Source organism: Amblyraja radiata, chromosome 11, assembly GCF_010909765.2.
Source record: "Amblyraja radiata isolate CabotCenter1 chromosome 11, sAmbRad1.1.pri, whole genome shotgun sequence".
Classification (NCBI taxonomy): domain Eukaryota; kingdom Metazoa; phylum Chordata; class Chondrichthyes; order Rajiformes; family Rajidae; genus Amblyraja; species Amblyraja radiata.
In genome coordinates this window covers 36,917,654-36,936,799 of record NC_045966.1, presented here as the reverse complement: position 1 = coordinate 36,936,799, position 19,146 = coordinate 36,917,654, and the positions used below count along the sequence as shown (strand labels likewise).

The following is a 19,146-nucleotide window of genomic DNA, read 5'->3' as shown; positions in this document are numbered from 1 at the left end:
AAGATTATTCCCGATGTTGGGGAAGTCCAGAACTAGGGGTCACAGTTTAGGGATAAGAGGGAAGTCTTTTAGGACCGAGATGAGAAAATCATTTTTTACACAGAGAGTGGTGAATCTGTGGAATTCTCTGCCACAGAAGGTAGTTGAAGCCAGTTCATTGGCTATATTTGAGAGGGAGTTAGATGTGGCCCTTGTGGCTAAAGGGAGAGAAGGCAGGGATGGGATACTGAGTTGGATGATCAGCCATGATCATATCGAATGGCGGTGCAGGCTCGAAGGGCCGAATGGCCTACTCCTGCACCTATTTTCTATGTTCTATGTTTCTATGTTAATCTTGGCTTTCAAAGAAATTGGATATGTACTTTAAGGAAAGAAAATGCAGAAATGTGGAAAGAGCCAATGGACAGGCTAACTGAATTGCTCCTACAGAAAGCCATCATGGGACAAATGTCTCCTTTCATACTACAATAATTCTATGAACATGATAAACTATCAAACATTGTTAAATCTCTAAACATCACTTGTAAGTTCTGAACAATTCCAAAATTGTAATTATTTGAATTCTCAGAGTACAGGTTTTTCGGTCTTTGGACTGAAATAAATGTTGATACATGGCTGTGTCGTGGACCTGCTGTTATTGACTTTCCAAAAATTTGTAAATGTACAATATATCCTTACTGCAAAGCTTCATAATGCAAAGATTTTATAAATATCACAACACATGGATATTTCAGTGTTATGCAAAATCCTCCCTACTGTGATTTTTTTTAATTGTTTTTTCAAAAATGAAAGATACTTTAGTTGCATGTCCCCATTGTGCTGAAATTATTCAAAATATTTATATTATGAATTTCTAAATTACACAAAATGAATCTAAGTCTACCTGCAAATTTATCATTAACAGGATCGGATAATTGATGCAGGCCCAAAAGGAAATTATTCCCGCTTCATGAATCATAGCTGTAAACCAAACTGTGAGACACAGAAATGGACAGTAAATGGTGACACTCGAGTTGGACTGTTTGCTTTGTGTGATGTTGCAATTGGTAAGGAATAGTGTTAATGGTCAGGGTGGTAAGATGGCCATCCATGTATAGTAAACAAGCAATTGGATTCAATCCAGAGTTTGATGTAGTAAAATCTCAAACTAATATAATAGAACCTAGAAATTTGATAGAGTAAACATCTGTTAATTTCTCGGTGCTATACTCTCCAAGTTCAGTATTATTCACCTTGGGAAATGAGGTTTTGAAACTGGACCAAGCATTTCCGTTAACTACTCATTATGTCATACAGTACGAAAACAGGGCCTTTGACCTAACCCTTCCAAGACACCCCATATAAACTAGTCCCAATGACTGTGTTTGGCCCATATCCATCTAAACCCTTCCTATCCATGTATATGCTCAAGTGTCTTTTAAATGCTGCTACCTCCTCTGGCAACTTGTTCCATATACCCACCACTCTCTAGTGAAATAATTACCGCTCGGGTTCGTATTAAATCTTATACCTCTCACCGTTTGTTTTCATTTCCGTACCCTGGATATAAGACTGCATTCATCCTATCTATTTCTACTCACGACACGTCCAAAGCTTTTGTGCGGAGGACACAAAATAACATTATTTGCAAAATGCTACACTGGTATAAATCGTATTACCAAACTGCAGCCTGTGATCATCGTTTAGTTTAAACATACAGCATGGAAATAGGCCCTTCAGTGTACTGCCTACTCCTGGCTGACCATTGATCGCCCATTGACACTAGTTCTATGTTATCCCATTCTCCCACCACTCACGAGACATTAGGGGCATTTTTTACTGTGTCCAATTAAACTACAAACACAGAGTCTTTGAGTTGTGGGAGGAAACCGGAGCGTCCGGAGGAAACCCACACGGTCACAGGAAGAATTTGCAAACTCTACACGCACAGCACCCAAGGTCAGGATGAAACCCAGGTCTTTGGTGCTGAGCTGTATAGGAAAGAACTGCAGATGGTGGTATAAATCGAAGATAGACACAAAATGCTAGAGTAACACAGTGAGACGGGCAGCATCTCTGGAGAGAAGGAATGGGTGACGTTTCGGGTTGATAGGTCTGAAGGAGGGTCTCGACCTGAAACGTCACCCATTCGGTCTCTCCAGATATGCTGCCTGTCCCGCTGAGTTACTCCAGCATTTTGTGTCTATCTTTGGTGCTGATTTGGCGGCTCTACTAGCTGCGCCACTGTGCTGCCCTCATTCTCAATAGAACTGTAAACATCTTGGGAACCAATGTGAACCCTAGAGGCAAATGGTCTCCTATTGCATTATAAGAAATCTCAATTAATTTTAAGAAATGCTAATCTCTTAAAACCATGAATTGGAGTGCACCTTATTCCTGTAACATGAATCTGCTTACATGTTATTATATGATGAAACATTTTTGCATAGAGCATAAAAAAGCCCAAAAGCACATTCATAGTATGGAAGTAAGGTGTACTCAAATTCATGGTCTCTGGAGATAAGGACTTATTAGGTCTGATCAACCACGGCTGGGCTGCCTGGGTGAGGGTGTCTGATGTTGAAAGACCCGAAACACCCAATGACCCCAGGTTACATCACTGATGATGTGTTCAGGAGCATCTATAGATGTATTTGTATCAAAAATTAAAATTAATTGAGATTTATTTTTGCGTAATACAAAAATCTACCATAATTTTGAACTAATACTATCAGGAAAATGTAATTATAACATTTTAGGAAATTAGATGCTATTGTATGCATTTATTTATTGCACAGCGAGACTAAGTATAAATCTAATGATACTGATACTTCTACAGGATTAGAGCTGACATTTAATTATCACCTGGAATGCTTGGGCACTGGGAAGACTGCATGTAAATGTGGAGCTCCAAACTGCAGTGGCTACTTAGGTGTGCAGCCTAAGGTAAGATCTCCAGTTCCCTTACATTTAATTTAATGTAAATATTGAGGTGCATCAGATTCTATACTGAATATTTTTTTTCCTGATATAATGACTACTACAGATATTAAGATTTATACATTCATTTTTCACTTGAAATTTATTTTAAATGATTCTATACCAAGGTGGAAGACATCAGCAACGCACCTGAAATTAAATAGAGCCTGACGCATTTTTGAATTCTTTGAGGAAATAAATAGCAGGATAGACAAAGGACAGTCAGTGGATATTGTTTACCTGGATTTTCAGAAGGCCTTTGATAAGGTGCCACATGTGAGGCTGCTAAAGATGAGAGCCCATGGTTTAGTTAGATTTTTAGTTTAGAGATACCGTGCGGAAACAGGCCCTTCGGCCCAAGAAGTCTGCACCGACCAGTGATCTCTGCACATTAACACTATCCTATGCTAGGGACAATTTACATTTATACCAAGCCTACAAAATCTGTATGTCTTTTGAATATGGGAGAAAAACAAAGATCTCGGAAAAAAAACCCACGCAGGTCGCGAGGAGAACGTACAAACTCCGTACAGACAAATACCCATGGTCAGGATCGAATCTAGATCTCTGGTGTTGTTAGGCAGTAAGTCCTGGAGGGAAGATGCTAGCATGGATAGAAGATTGGCTGAGTGGGAATAAAGGTCTTTGTTTCTGGTTAGATGCAGTGACCAGCGGTGTTCCATAGGAGTCGGTGCTGGGGTCGGTGCTGGGGTCGCTACTCTTCACATTGTATATCAATGATTTGGATGAGGGAATTGAAGGCTTGATGGCCAAGTTTGCAGATGATACACAGATAGGTGGAGGGGCAAGTAGTGTAGAGAAAGCATGGACTCTGCAGAAGGACTTGGATTGGTTGGGAGAGTGGGCTAAAAAGAGACAGATGGAATACAGTGTAGAAAAGTGTGGAGTCATTCATTTTGGTTGCAGGAGTAAAAGTATAGAATATTTATTAAATGGGGAGAGGATTCAGTAATCAGAGGTGCAAAGGAGCCTGGGAGTGCCGGTCAATTTGCACGTTGAATTGGTAGTAAGGAAAGCAAATACAATGGTAGCATTTATTTCATGAGGACTAGAGTATATAATCATTGATGTAATGCTGAGGCTTTATAAGGCACTGGTCAGAATGAGTATTGTGATCAGTTTTGGGCCCCATTTCTGAGGAAAGATGTGCTGGGGCTTGAGAGGGTCCAGAGGAGACTTACAAGAATGATCCAGGGGTTGATTGGGTTAACATATGATTAACATTTGACGGTATTGGGTCTGTACTCGCTGGAATTTAGAAGGATGAGGACAGACATTGAAACTTACCAAATAATGAAAGTTCTGGTTAGAGTGGATGCGGAGAGGAGGGTTTCACTAGTGGGAGAGTCTAGGACCAGAGGACATAGCCTCAGAATAAAAGAACGCACCTTTAGAAAGGAGATGAGGAGGAATTTCTTTAGTCGGATGGTGGTGAATCTGTGAAATTCATTGCCACGTGTGGCTGTGGAGGCCATTTGGTATTTTTAAAATGGAGATTGTCAGGTTCTTGATGAGTAAGGGTGTCAAGTGTTATGGGGAGAAAGCAGGAGAAGGGGGTTGAGAGGGAAAGAAAGAACAGCCATGATTGAATGGCAGAGTAAATTCATTGGGCCGAATGGCCTACATCTCCTCTCTTGACATGAACTTATTAATTGCATTTGTTAATTTAGTGTAGAAAGGCCATAACAATAATTACTGCTCATCTGACTGAATATTTTTTAATAACTTCTTTATTTTGTTTCTGGTACCTCTATAGAATATACAAAGCTCCACAGATGAAAAGAAGGTAAAGAAAAGGCAAATGCTTCCAAGAAAGCGTAAGCAGCGGTCTGAATTAGTGAAGGATCACGAGGAAGAATGTTTCCGTTGTGGAGATGGTGGGCAGCTCGTTATCTGCAAGAAATCTGGGTGTCCAAAGGTGTATCATGCTGATTGTCTGGTCTTGAATAAGCGTCCTGCTGGTGAGTGGCTAAACTGTTTGCTCCAATCCACGTGAAATGAAAATAATACTGACAACAATAACACAATTAATAATCTTAGGATTGAAAAGGATTAATTAAAAATTTGGCAGCAGTTTCAAAGTAACTAAGCAGGTGTTGTTAAACAGAATACTATTATGGTAAAACTCCAATAAGCCAATGCAGGGTGGACTTTGGTTGTACGTTGGCAGATTTTCTAGACTAATGGGCATTATGTATTAATACCCCCAATGCACTTTCAATTAATTTTGTTAGATATCATGCAGTCGTGCAGTTATTCTCTTATCATGTATCTGTACACTGTTTAAAGGTTTCCTATTCAATCTTACCTTATCTTAAACCTATGTCCTCTGGTTCTCAATTCCCCTCCTCTGGGGAAAAAGACTCTGTGCATTTACCCGATCTATTCCTCTCATGATTTTGATCATCCCTCATCTGGACTCCAAGCAATAAATGCCTAGCTTGCTCAAGCTCTCCCTATAGCTCAGGCCCTCGAGTCCTGGCAACATCCTGATATATCCTCTGCACCCTTTACAACTTGACATATTTTCTATAACATGGTGACTAAAACTGAACACAATACTCTGGCCTCACTAATGTCTTATATAACTGTAACATGACCTCCCAACCTCCATACTCAATACTTTGATTGAAAAAGGCCAATATGCCGAAAGCCTTTCAAGTGACACCACTTTCAAGTAACTATGTACCTGCACTCTTAGATCCCTCTGCTCTACAATACTCCCCAGAGCCCTACCATTCACTGCGGAGGTCTTGCCCTTGTTGGACTTCACAAAATTCAACACCTCACATTTCTCTGTATTAAATTCCATCAACGTTCCTCAGCCCACCTGCCTAACCGATAAAGATCCTGCTTCAATTTTTGACAATCACCTTCGCAATCTACAATACCACTCACTTTAGTGTAATGTAATAATAATACATTTTCCAGTGAATCAGGTAAGTTTAAAGGGAATCGAAGAACTGGAGTCCCAGTCAGTGGAAAGGAAGCAATGCAGTCATAACCTGTTGAGCCGGTTGCCAATCCATGTAGATTTCTGAATAATTTGATAGTAGTTTATCAGAGTATTACTGTACTTTTGAAACACTTCAATTTTACGTGGTTGAGTGGAAAGAAAGTTCTTTCCCTTTATAACCTACAATAACATTTTCAATTCTCATTTTGCTTGAATCTTTCTGTGTACTTGACCCATTCTCTACATCCACCCTAAACCATATTACCGTGACATATTTTGTGCTTAATCTTGGTATCCTTAGCCAGACCTTTAGCAATTTTGGGGCTCATTACCAAATAGCATAATGAGGATGATTTTTTCGATGAGACACTGTAACAGTGGTTGAGTGAGGAGCCAGATCCAGTTTAGATAGCCTCTTCGAGACGCTAAATACCGCAGATGCTGAGATCTTGTGCAAAAAAGAATCTTTTGGGGGACAAAATAATCTGAGGAGGGAAATGAACAGGTAACATTTTAGGTCGGGACCTTACTTTAGATGAAGAAAGGTCTGACCCAAAACGTGCCTCCATTTCCCTCCACAGATTCTGCGGACCCGCTGAGTTCCTTCATTTTTTATTTTACTTTGATTGCTACTTCCTCTCCAATTGCTCTGGTTGTTGCTGATCAAATCTGACAAAGATGAAGAATGTAATTTTCACAGTAATGTGAAGAATGTGAATCAGTATCAGAATGGAATCAGATACATGCAGGATCACAGCCCATGAGCAGGAGAATCATGATAGTTGCATGGGGAAGCACATTATTAGGTGGTAGTGTGGTTATGATTGGATAGGGTTATGAGTAGAGTGGGTGCTAGGAACATCATTAATGAAGTCGGAGAGGGTATGATTAGTAACAATGGAAAGATATACACCTAGAGGAGAAAGGATGTCACAAGCTCCCTGGCAGTGGCCCAGTTGTAGTCCATCCCTGTAATGTGATGCCAGGGTTCTATTCTCCAGTGAAATCCTGCTTCTGTATTCTTACAGGTCTGAATGGCATGATGGAATTTTGTGATTGATGCCAAATGCTGTTTGATATCAATCTGTGGTAACATGCAAACAGCCGTTTTCCCAGCATGTCAGGGAAAATGGAGTGTCAGTGACAAATTGGTTTCTTGTCTTCTCTATTCTAACCTGAAACAGGCCCTCATGATAGAAAAAAAAGTCCCTATGATTTCCGAAATGAGACCGGCTGCAATATATTCTCAACGAGAAGGCAGGCGGAGGTCATTGTGCATGTTGGCACAAATGAGAAAGGTTAGAAACGGAATGAGGTTTTGCGGAATGAATATAGGGAGTTCAGCAAAAGGTTAAAAAGCAGGACTTTGAAGATAGTATTCTCTGGATTACTCCTGGGGCCACATGCTGGTGAGGATAGAAATAGGTGGATAGGACAAGAATATATGGCTGAGGGGTTGGATTAGGGAGCAGGGATTTGGGGGTTCTGGATCAATAGGATCTCTTCTGGAGCAGAAGTGACCTGTTCAAGACAGGCTGAACCTGAATTGGTGGGGGATCATTATCCTTGCAAGGAGGTTCACCAGCACTACTTGGGAGGGCTTAACCTAAAGTGATAAGGGGGTGTGCACCAGAATAGCGGGTCACGAATGGAAGACTTGATGAGAAGGTAGAGGTTGGGACCAGTCAAAGGAAAAATGGGCAAGAAGAGGTTAATGAACATGGTGAAACTGATGACTTAAAGCATGGTCACTTCAACACAAAGACCATCGTGAGTAAAGTGAATGAACTTAGAGCCTGGATCAGTGTTTCGAAATAGGATGATGAGACCATTATGGAGTATTGGTTGAAAGAGGGACACGACTGACAGTTCAATGTTCCAAGGTTTTGACATTTCAGATGTGATAAGGAGTGAGATGAAAAAGATGGTGGTTGCTTCACTAAAAAGGTCATGGCAGCACTCAGAGCACATACAGCAGGATTTGTCCACTGAGGCAATATGGCTCAAAAATAAGAACGGTGGAGTCAGTGAGATTATACTATGGACCTTCCAATAGCTAGCGTAGGTAGAGGATCAGATATGTAGACTAACTACGGAAAAGTACAAAAGCAACAGCGTTATCATAGTTGAGACCCTGCAGTTCCTTAAACGTGTTATCATAGTAGATGACTTTAACTTCCCCAATATTGACTGGGATTTAATAACTTAGATAGCAGAATTTTCTAGGTGTATTCAAGAGAGTTTTCTAAAACAGTATGTGGATAGTCCCATTCAAGGAGCAACTGGTATGGGGAAATGAGTCTGAGCAGGTGACAATTAGTGGAACAGAATTTTGAGGTTAGTGATCACATCTCCATACATTTTATAGAAAAACACAAAAGTGCTGGAGTAACTCAGTAGGTCAGGCAGCATGTGATGTTTCAAATCTGAACCCTTCCGGACTGAAGAAGGGTCCCGATGCATAATGCTACCTACCCATGACCTCCAGAGATGCTGCCTGATCTGCTCTTCTTCTTCTTATCGAGCCCACACACAAGATTAGAAGTTGTTCAGCCAGAGCTGAACACACTTCTTGGCATCTGCCCAATGGTGTCTGTCTTGCGCTTCTTGTGCGTGGTGGTGGAAAGATTGGTTGAAACAGGGCCGCGACGTGAACGCTCTTTCCTTGGCCCCACCTGATCTGCTGAGTTACTAAAGCACTTTTGTGTTTTTTGACCCAGTATCTGCAGTTCCTTGGGCCTCCATAAGTTTTAAGATTGTTTGGAATAGGGATACGTCTGGACCCTGGGGGGGGGGGGGTACTAAATTGGAGTAACGCAGAATACAACACTATTAGGCAGAAGTTAGAGAGAGTAAATTGAGAGTAGTTGTTATTGGGTAAGTCCACATCTGACCTGTGGGAGTTATTTAAAAGATGTTAGGCTCATTAGTCTAGCCTCCAGGCTTTTTCTTGCAACCCTTCTTAAATAGAGACACAATATTCGCCGCCGTATTAGACACTCTTCTCTTTAGGCTGACTCTTCTCTTTCCTACCTCTGACTTTTCTGCCTTCTAACATTTTAGATTTTTTTAATTAGGCAAAATGGTTTACTCTAAAAATGCTAACCACCTTATTTTCACACTTTTCCTTCTTCTGGCTTGACTTTGTCATTCTTTATCCCGTTAGACACAGATCAAGACATGGAACCACACTAATATCTGCTTAATCTCTGTAAACATGTTTATTTAATTCTAAATGCAAAGAAGGAAAACCATTAATAACTGTGATGCAGATGGTTTACATTTAGATGTTCGACCCCTTCAAGTTCAATTACATACAGTGCCCTCCATAATGTTTGGGACAAAGACCCATCATTTATTTATTTGCCTTTGTACTGCACAATTTGAGATTTGTAATAGAAAAAATCACATGTGGTTAAAGTGCACATTGTCAGATTTTATTAAAGGCCATTTTTATACATTTTGGTTTCACTATGTAGAAATTACAGCTGTGTTAGTACATAATCCCCCCATTTCAGGGCACCAGAGTGTTTGGGACACTTGGCTCACAGGTGTTTATAATTGCTCAGGTGTGTTTAATTGCCTCCTTAATGCAGGTATAAGAGAGCTCTCAGCACCTAGTCTTTCCTCTAGTCTTTCCAACAGCTTTGGAAACCTTTATTGCTGTTTATCAACATGAGGACCAAAGTTGTGCCAATGAAAGTCAAATAAGCCATAATGAGACTGAGATGAGACATAATAAAAGTTAGAGACTTCAACCAAACCTCAGGCTTACCAAAATCAACTTTTTGGAACTGTAAGAAGAAAGAGAGCACTGGTGAGCTTCCTAATCACAAAGGGACTGGCAGGCCAAGGAAGACCTCCACAGCTAATGACAGAAGAATTCTCTCTATAATGAAGAAAAATCCCCAAACACCTGTCCGACAGATCAGAAACACTCTTCAGGAGTCAGATGTGGATTTGTCAATGACCAGTGTCCGCAGAAGACTTCATGAACAGAAATACAAAGGCTACACTGCAAGATGCAAACCACTGGTTCGCTGCAAAAATAGGATGGTCAGGTTATAGTTTGCCAATAAATACTTAAAAGAGCAACCACAGTTCTGGAAAAAGGTCTTGTGGATAGATGAGACGAAGATTAACATATCAGAGTGATGGCAAGAGCAAAGTATCGAGGAGGGAAGGAACTGCCCAAGATCCAAAGCATACCACCTCATCTGTGAAACACCGTGGTGGAGGTGTTATGGCCTGGGCATGTATGGCTGCTGAAGGTACTGGCTCGCTTATCGCCATTGATGATACAACTGCTGATGGTAGTAGCATAATGAATTCTGAAGTGCATAGACACATCCTATCTGATCAAGTTCAAACAAATGCATCAAAACTCATTGGCTGGCAGTTCATTCTACAGCAAGACAATGATCCCATACATACTGCTAAAGCAACATAGGAGTTTTTCAAAGCTAAAAAATGGTCAATTCTTGAGTGGCCAAGTCAATCATCTGATCTGATCCCAATTGAGCATGCCTTTTATATGTTGTAGAGAAAACTGAAGGGGACTAGCCCCCAAAACAAGCATAAGCTAAAGATGGCTGCAATACTGGCCTGGCAGAGCGTCACCAGAGAAAACACCCAGCAACTGGTGATGTCCATGAATCACAGACTTCAAGCAGTCATTGCATGCAAAGAATATGCAACAAAATACTGAACATGACTACTTTAATTTACATGACATTGCTGTGCCCCAAACATTATGGTGCCCTGAAATGGGGGGGACTATGTATAAACACTGCTGTAATTTCTACATGGTGAAACTAAAATGTATAAAAATGGCCTTTATTAAAATCTGACAGTGTGCACTTTAACCAGGTGTGGTTTTTTTCTATTACAAATCTCAAATTGTGTTATTTACAGAGGCAAATAAATATATGATGGGTCTTTGTCCCAAACATTATGGAGGGCACAGTAAATGCCTCACTATAGTTACTCTTTAGGCTCAAGTGCCCTGACATCATTAGTCTGGTAGGCTTTGAGTAATTGAGTAATGCAGTACATGATTTTTTTTGTGTCATGAGTAGATTGGTGGTGGGTTAAAATCATTAAGCTTATCACTGTCAATGCCAGGTATATAGATTGTCAAATCTTTTTTGTGAGAAACAAAGCAATTTTGATTTGTATAATTATTGTTGATACACATTATAATGAGAACATTTCCTGCACGTTGAAAATTTCTGATCACTTTTCCTGTTGTTTTGTTATTAGGTAAATGGGAATGTCCATGGCATCAGTGTGACGTGTGTGGGAAAGAGGCAGTCTCTTTCTGTGAGCTGTGCCCCAGTTCTTTCTGCACGGATCATAGGGACGGAGCGCTCTTCATCTCCAAACTAGACGGCCGACTTAGCTGTAATGAACATGATCCATGTGGCCCAGTTCCTTTGGAACCAGGAGAAATTAGAGAGATTATGCCACCACCTAACAGCCATGTATTACAGACCTTTCAATCATCAGATTCCATGCATATTCGGTGAATGGAGTGCCTATTTATGGTGTTCCTCTGAAAGTAGTGTGCATGTGTGCACAAATAGGTGGAGTCAACTTGGTTGGCAGGTGCAAGGTGCATAATTCCAATAGCTGTTGGTTACTTGTACTGAGTTAAATGAACTTGGACAGATGTAAACTTGAACCACATGCTCATTTTCCCAATATCCTCAGAACAATTATACTTGGATTTATACCTGGGGCATAAGAGGCATGGCCAGATCATGCAAGAATTTTGGTTAAAACTACAGCAAGACCAGTTATTTTTTTTGAACCCAGTGAACCTAGTTATGTGTAGCCTTTTAATGTATTGTGGTATAATGCTCACTTAACATAGGATCAGTAAATTCATCTAGCATGTTTTTGGCATTGTATGCTCAGTCTAGTTCCATTCCTAGAAGTAGGTGATCACTGAACGGAGTAGTTGCCATGTGTTGTAATCAATGCATCTTGTGGAATAGTAACTTCAATTCATTGATTAAATCTGCTTTCTCCTAGCACTTGTTCAACTTTGACATAATATTAACACTTCATTTACATTGATAAATGAACAGCATTATTTGTCACTCAAGATAATTGCCTGGGAAGTGGATGGTACAATGCTAGGGGGCATTTTTATTTCACTCCTGGAATCCAATTTTAAGTCCAATCCATTTAGAAAGAATGAAGTTCCCCATGACTTGTAGAGAATACAAGTTTGGAGCATTACCCTCTCTACTTTGGAAACTGGTCATGAAACTAGCTTCAGTACCGGAAACAAAGATGTATATCATGTCCTGCAGAATTGATGAGCGTACCAATCCAGATCCAAGTTTAAATTGTATCTGAATCCATCACTAATTCATCATAATGCTCACTGAATAGAACCTTTTGCCGATGGAACTGTGGAGCTGAGTACACTGTTTTAGGTTTAGCCTGGGCTATACCAAACCTCTGTACATGAGGCAAATCATTTTTTCTGTGTGTTGGTCCTCACTGAGATAAACATACATTTGCAAAATAAATATTAGAGCAGAAATTATTTTTTTAAGTGGGAAGATTAGCTGTGCTACGACATGCTGACAAAAACAACATCCTTGGTGATAGCATCACCTATTTGCTGAGGTGTTATTTATTTCTTTGCCAGTTTCACAATAAATATTTCATGTATTTTACTGAGATGTGTTATCTCAGCCTATTAGAGTCAAACTAGCAAGTTGATGGTGAAAGTAAATATTATTTAGCTGGAGAATTTGCTGTCAGCTTTTTAAAATGATGAGGTCAAAAGTTACTATCAGTTCTATCAGTGTTTTTTTATGTTTTCTTCAATATTATGACGTAATTCCTTTATTTTGTTTTTTCAGCTTTAATTTTAAAAATCCAACTGTTTAAGATGATTCAGTATTTGAAGAAGTTCAAATTTTATAAGAATGTAACAACATTGTAAGATACAAAACCAATTTGCCAGTACCCCTTTAACAAATGGAAGATTATCATCTAATTTGGTATTTAATATTTGGGCATTAGGAGCACCTGTAAGTTAAGGTCATTCTATTGGTCCAGCAGACTTTTTAAGTGAACTTGAATGCAATCATGACTATTCACTATTAATGCTTTTCTATTTGAAACAGATGTGCAATTAGATCTTTTGATCATAGATCATAAATCACAAACCCTTTTAAAATAATAGTTTGTCTTTGACATTTTGCAGCATTATGTAAATCTTAAGTTTATTCTAAGGCTTTTGCCATCCAAAGGAGACTCGTTCTCAGGAATGAGAGAATGTGTGCATGAATTAGTTTAGTTTAGAGATACAGCATGGAAACAGACCTTTCGGCCCACCGGGTCCGCGCCGACCAGCGATCCCTGTACATGAACACCATCCTAGGGACAATTTTTACATTTACCAAGCCAATTAACCTACAAACCTGTACGTCTTTGGAGTGTGGGAGGAGACCGAAGATCTCGGAGAAAACCCACGCAGGTTACGGGGAGAATGTACAAACTCCGTACAGACAGCACACGTAGTCGGGATCGAACCTGGGTCTCCGGCGCTGCATTCGCTGTAAGGCAACAACTCTACCTCTGCGCCACCGTGACGCTAACATTAATTTCACACTGCAGAACTTTCATTCTTAGGAGCATCAAGTGTAGTCCCTGCACATTGGAGATGCAGTCCTCCTGGGATTTAACGATTCTGCAAGTCAGATTTCATGCTAACCCTGAAAATTAAAGTTAACTACTGGAGTAATGTAGTGGATTAGCTGCCTTTAAAATTAAGGTTCAAGTATTGTCTGGTCTGGAGGATGAAAGTTCGCTACCAGCTGAACATACACAGCCTACATGGAATGAGCTTGGATATTCTTATTTTGTACTCTTGTCTTATTTGCCATTCTTCACCACAAATTATCAGTTACTTTTGGCCAACAAATAATTCATTGGGGGGGAAAAAAGCTATTGTAATGAAATAAATACTAGTGAGATTGTAGCTGCAACATACTGTTAGATATTCAACAGCTATTCTGCGACTCATCATCCAGCACCTAGCCAGGAGATTATCACTGTGTGTTCCCAAAATAGAAAATGTTACATTCCTCAGCATGAACTACCCACTTCCTTATAAATACAAGAATAATTAACGATTCCTACAGTATTTAAATTAGCCCAAATACCGAATAGTTCATTTATTAATGGATACATGTTCATGATTTTATTACAGCTTGAGTAAATAATACACTGTTCAGCCCTCAGTGCAGCAGTAATTGTGATTCATATTTCTTCCACCTGCAAACATATTCCAAGATAATTGCATGTTATTAATGAATGGTTTTGAAAGTAAGATAAGCTTATTTTTTCTACCAGACAAAAGCTTGCTCCAATTGTTTGGCATTGTCCAGTGTATATCTTAATAACTTTTCTACATTTGCCTTGGATGTATTAATCAGCATTGGGTGATAGTGGAATTATGCACCAAATAATAGTGATGCAAATGCTTTTGCATTAAAGAAATTGAAAAATTATTATTATTTTGAATTTAAATGTGCTAGGTGTTGCATCCAGTTCAAGTCAGAGATGTACTTTAGTTCTAAAATTGAAACTATTGGTGAGTTGTTTAAAAGGTTTCTCAAGTATTTTATATTTTCTGCTTTGGATGTCATCTTTACTTAATTATGAATGGGCCAACCACACATTGATCCAAATTCCTCAGCCAACAGCAAGATACTAGATCTTTGGGCAAAGCACTTTGTTTTACTAATTCCTCTTTGAGAAAACTGCACCTCCATTACGTAATCCACAGGGTAGATGAGCAAAATATGATGCTAATCATGATCCTCGTGTAAATTGAATCTATCAGGCAGTTAACCACAAGTTTGTAAAGATAAATCATAATCACAGTGCGATTCCTGTAATGTTGTACACACTCATGCTTAAGTAAGACAGTGATATATTGTGATGGGTGCAGAGATGGTAGTTAGATCAAGGTTGACGCAAAATGCTGGAGCAACTCAGCTGGGTGAGGCAGCATCTATGGAGAGAAGGAATTGGCGACTTTTTGGGTCGAGACCCGAAACGTCACCAATTCCTTCTCTCCATAGATGCTGCTTCATCTGCTGAGTTACTCCAGCATTTTGTGTCTACCTACTCTTTTTCCTCTTTGATTCCTCCATTCTAGCTTTCTCATATGAACGAGTTATCAAACGGGACAATCCAAGGCTTGTTGTTCCCAATGGTGTCTGTCAATGTTCAAACTGTTCTGGGATATTCCTCTCCTCTAATCAATGCATCTACAGTGCCCTGCATAATGTTTGGGACAAAGACCCATCATTTATCTATTTGCCTCTGTACTATACAATTTGAGATTTGTAATAGAAAAAAAATCACATGTGGTTAAAGTGCACATTGTCAGATTTTAATAAAGGCCATTTTTGTACATTTTAGTTTCACCATGTAGAAATTACAGCTGTGTTTATACATAGACCCCCCCCCCCACGTCTGCGATTCATGGACATCACCAGCTGGGTGTCTTCTCTGGTAATGCTCTGCCAGGCCTCTATTGCAGCCATCTTTAGCTTATGCTTGTTTTGGGGTCAAGTCCCCTTCAGTTTTCTCTTCAGCATAATAAAGGCATGCTCAATTGGGTTCAGATCGGGCGATTGACTTGGCCACTCAAGAATTGACCATTTTTTAGCTTTGAAAAAATCCTTTGTTGCTTTAGCTATAAGTTTGGGATCATTGTCTTGCTGTAGAATGGACTGCTGGCCAATGAGTTTTGAGGCATTTGTTTGAACTTGAGCAGATAGGATGCGTCTATACACTTCAGAATGTATTATGCTACTACCATCAACAGTTGTATCATCAATGAAGATAAGTGAGCCAGTACCTTCAGCAGCCATACATGCCCAGGTCAGAACACACCCACCACCGTGTTTCACAGATGAGGTGGTATGCTTTGGATCTTGAGCATTTCCATCCCCCCTTCATACTTTGCTCTTGCCATCTCTCTGATATAAGTTAATCTTCGTCTCATCTGTCCACAAGACCTTTTTCCAGAACTGTGGTTGTTCTTTTAAGTATTTCTTGGCAAACTGACCTGGCCATCCTATTTTTGTGGCTAACCAGTGATTTGCATCTTACAGTGTAGCCTCTGTATTTCTGTTCATGAAGTCTTCTGCGGTCAGTGGTCATTGACAAATCTACACCTGACTCCTGAAGAGTGTTTCTGATCTGTCGGACAGGTATTTGGGGATTTTTCTTTATTATAGAGCGAATTCTGTCAGCTGAGGAGGTCTTCCTTGACCTGCCAGTCCCTTTGCGATTAGTAAGCTCACCAGTGCTCTCGTTCTTCTTAATGATGTTCCAAGCAGTTGATTTTGGTAAGCCTAAGGTTTGGCTAATGTCTCTTAACAGTTTTATTCTTATTTCTCAGTCTCTTGGCCAATAAACGTATTCATTCCTTCATAATGGCTTTAATTGGCACAACTTTGGTCCTCGTGTTGATAAACAGCAATAAAAGTTTCCAAGGGTGATGGAAAGACTGGAGGAAAGACTAGGTGCTGAGAGCACTCGTATACCTGCATTAAGGAGGCAATTAAACACACCTGAGCAATTACAAACACCTGTGAAGCCATGTGTCCCATACATTATGGTGCCCTGAAATGGGGGGGACTATGTATAAAACACAGCTGCATTTTCTACATGGTGAAACCAAAATGTATAAAAATACCCTTTAATAAAATCTGACATTGTGCACTTTAGTCACGTGTTTTTTTTTTCTATTACAAATCTGAAATCTCAAATTACAAAGGCAAATAAATAAACAATGGGTCTTTGTCCCAAACATTATGGAGGGCGCTGTGACATTGCTGCTCTACACCAGCTAACTAATAGATTTGGTTACTAAAAATCCTTTGTTATATGAAAATGTCGATATTGGGAGATACAGTAAACCATTAATTTTTGTGGGGGATACCAGCTGCATCGGATGGTGAGAAAATAAGTTGTTAATTAACCTCTTTTAAGGATGCAGTAATTCAAAAGCAAACTGCTTGTTTTTTCAAACTGAAACATTCACTGAATGGCCATTATCGGCAGATGGAAGAGAGTAGATGCTCAAATTTTTCTTCCCTCATTATATATGGCTTATTTATTGACATGCTTTGCATTGAGCCTGAACAAAAAGACTTGAATGTATTATAGGTTTTATAGACCTATTTCAAAGACATTCTCCCAATGCATTCCCTATCCTTCCTTGTATCAGGTGAACCTTCTGTAAAGCAACAATTAAAAAGTAATAAAATGCTTTGTTAAGGCAAAGATTTTCAAAGGAAAGATTTTCTAACTGGGAACAGCTGTAGTTCATTTTAAAATAAAATCACTGGAGCAAAACGTCTCCTGTTTACCTATTCAGATGATCATATCCGGAAGAGCAGCCCTGGCAGCCCTTCAGGAGAGGTAACATTGACTGGACTTCCATCCCTAATTGCCATTAGACTATTCTTTCAGATGATGTTTGGGAGTTGTTATTAGTAAAGCATAGGTCAAGTTCATTGTCATCGCTGTTGGTTGAAAGTCCTGCTGAGTCTAGCTTCTTCGTCACTTGTATCTAGATTACCTGCTAGAGAAGCGTAAAGGAGAAAACCAGTTTGTATTGTTGGATAAAAAACTTGCAAAAAAAATCTTTTGCCACATTTTCAAGGTCTTCATCAGTCTGGTTATGGAGTACAGAAGTTGAGATGTTATATTACAAGACATTGATAAGGCCACATTTGGAGTTCAGTTTTGGTCATCCTGTTATAGGAAAGGTGTTCAGTTGGAAAGAGTGCAGAGAAGGTATATGAGGATGTTGCCAGGGCTTGAGGACCTGGGCAATAGGGAGTGATTGGGCAGGCTAAGACTTTATTCATTGGAGTGCACTAGGATGAGGGATGCTATCTTCTTGCGTATGGCGTGCATTGCCTAATGTTGTAAGACAACTTGTTCTGTTTGATCTTCTGTTGTGCATGCTAGGTTGATTGCTTTCGTTGAAACAGGGTGGACCACGTGAAGGCTGCAATCTCCCACCCCAGGGATGCTATAGAAGTATATAAGATCATGAGTGGAATACAACGTGTAGATGCAGAGTCTTTCACCCAGAATCAAGGAAATTAAGAACCAGAGGATTTATGTTTAAGGTGAGAGAGGACAGAATTAATAGGAACCTGACAGGCACCTTTTTCACACAGAGGATGATGGCTATATGGAACCAGCTGCCAGAGGAGGTAGTTGGGGCAAGTACTATAACAATATTTAAAATACATTTGAACAGATCCATGGATAGAAATTGGCCCAAATGCAAGCAGGTGGGACTAGTGAAGGTGGGGCATCTTGGTCGTCATGGGCAAGTTGTCCAAAAAGGCCCGTTTCCATGCTGTATGACTGATCCAAGGCCAAAAAATTGATTTATTTTGAGAAAAGTACGCAGCATACAATATCTCTTCATATGTTCGAATTAGTAAATCTGCTCGGAAAGAATGCCGATTAGAATAGTTATTAATGAATTTATCTCATTGTTTCAACATGCTCAATAACCCCCTCAGAAGGTTAGCCATACCAACTGTTGATACAGAATAATGAGCACTCTGAACAACAGGTAGTTCTGCTAAAATGCAATATTTGTGTTCCTCGGGAAGCTCACTTAGCAGAAAATAGCATTATAAAAACAACTGTCAATGGAAAAGTGAGCCGGGGGGCTATCGACTTACGATAATAAAGTTTATTTTCCCCACAGGTCATTTAAAAATAACAGTCTTTTTAATTAGCTATATGTTTACTTTGTTACTGTAAACGATAATACTGTAGACACTAGAGACTGCAGATCCTGGAATCTTGAGGGGGGGGAAAGCAAACTGCTGAAGGAACTTGGTGGGTCAGGCAGTATCAGGGGAACAAAATAGACAAATGATCAGACTAAAAAAAGGTCCCAACCTGAAAAGTCGTATGTCTAGAAAGGAACTGCAGATGCTGGTTTAAATCGAAGATGCACTCCAGCTTGTTGTGTCTACCTTCTGAAAAGTCGTATGTTCATTTACATCCACAGAAGCTGCCTGATCTGCTGAATTCCTGCAGCAGTTTTTTTTTCCTCTGTATGGTGTGTTGTTTAATAGTGCACAAGTGTCAATAGAAGTGACTGCTTTTGAATTTCAGCAGCCACCTGC

At 39.7% G+C, this 19,146-nt stretch overlaps 1 protein-coding gene across 1 annotated transcript in view; it reads left to right on the top strand.

Moving 5' to 3' along the window:
* The window catches only part of LOC116978386 (histone-lysine N-methyltransferase NSD2-like), a 115,334-nt gene extending 103,364 nt beyond the window's left edge, over positions 1 to 11,970 (top strand). The window contains exons 22-25 of the mRNA XM_033029504.1: positions 905 to 1,046; positions 2,819 to 2,925; positions 4,736 to 4,940; positions 11,198 to 11,970. Of these exons, the coding sequence (XP_032885395.1) occupies positions 905 to 1,046; positions 2,819 to 2,925; positions 4,736 to 4,940; positions 11,198 to 11,463 (720 nt within the window). The 3' untranslated portion in view covers positions 11,464 to 11,970. The remainder of the gene's footprint in view (positions 1 to 904; positions 1,047 to 2,818; positions 2,926 to 4,735; positions 4,941 to 11,197) is intronic.
* The last annotated feature ends 7,176 nt before the right edge of the window (positions 11,971 to 19,146 follow it).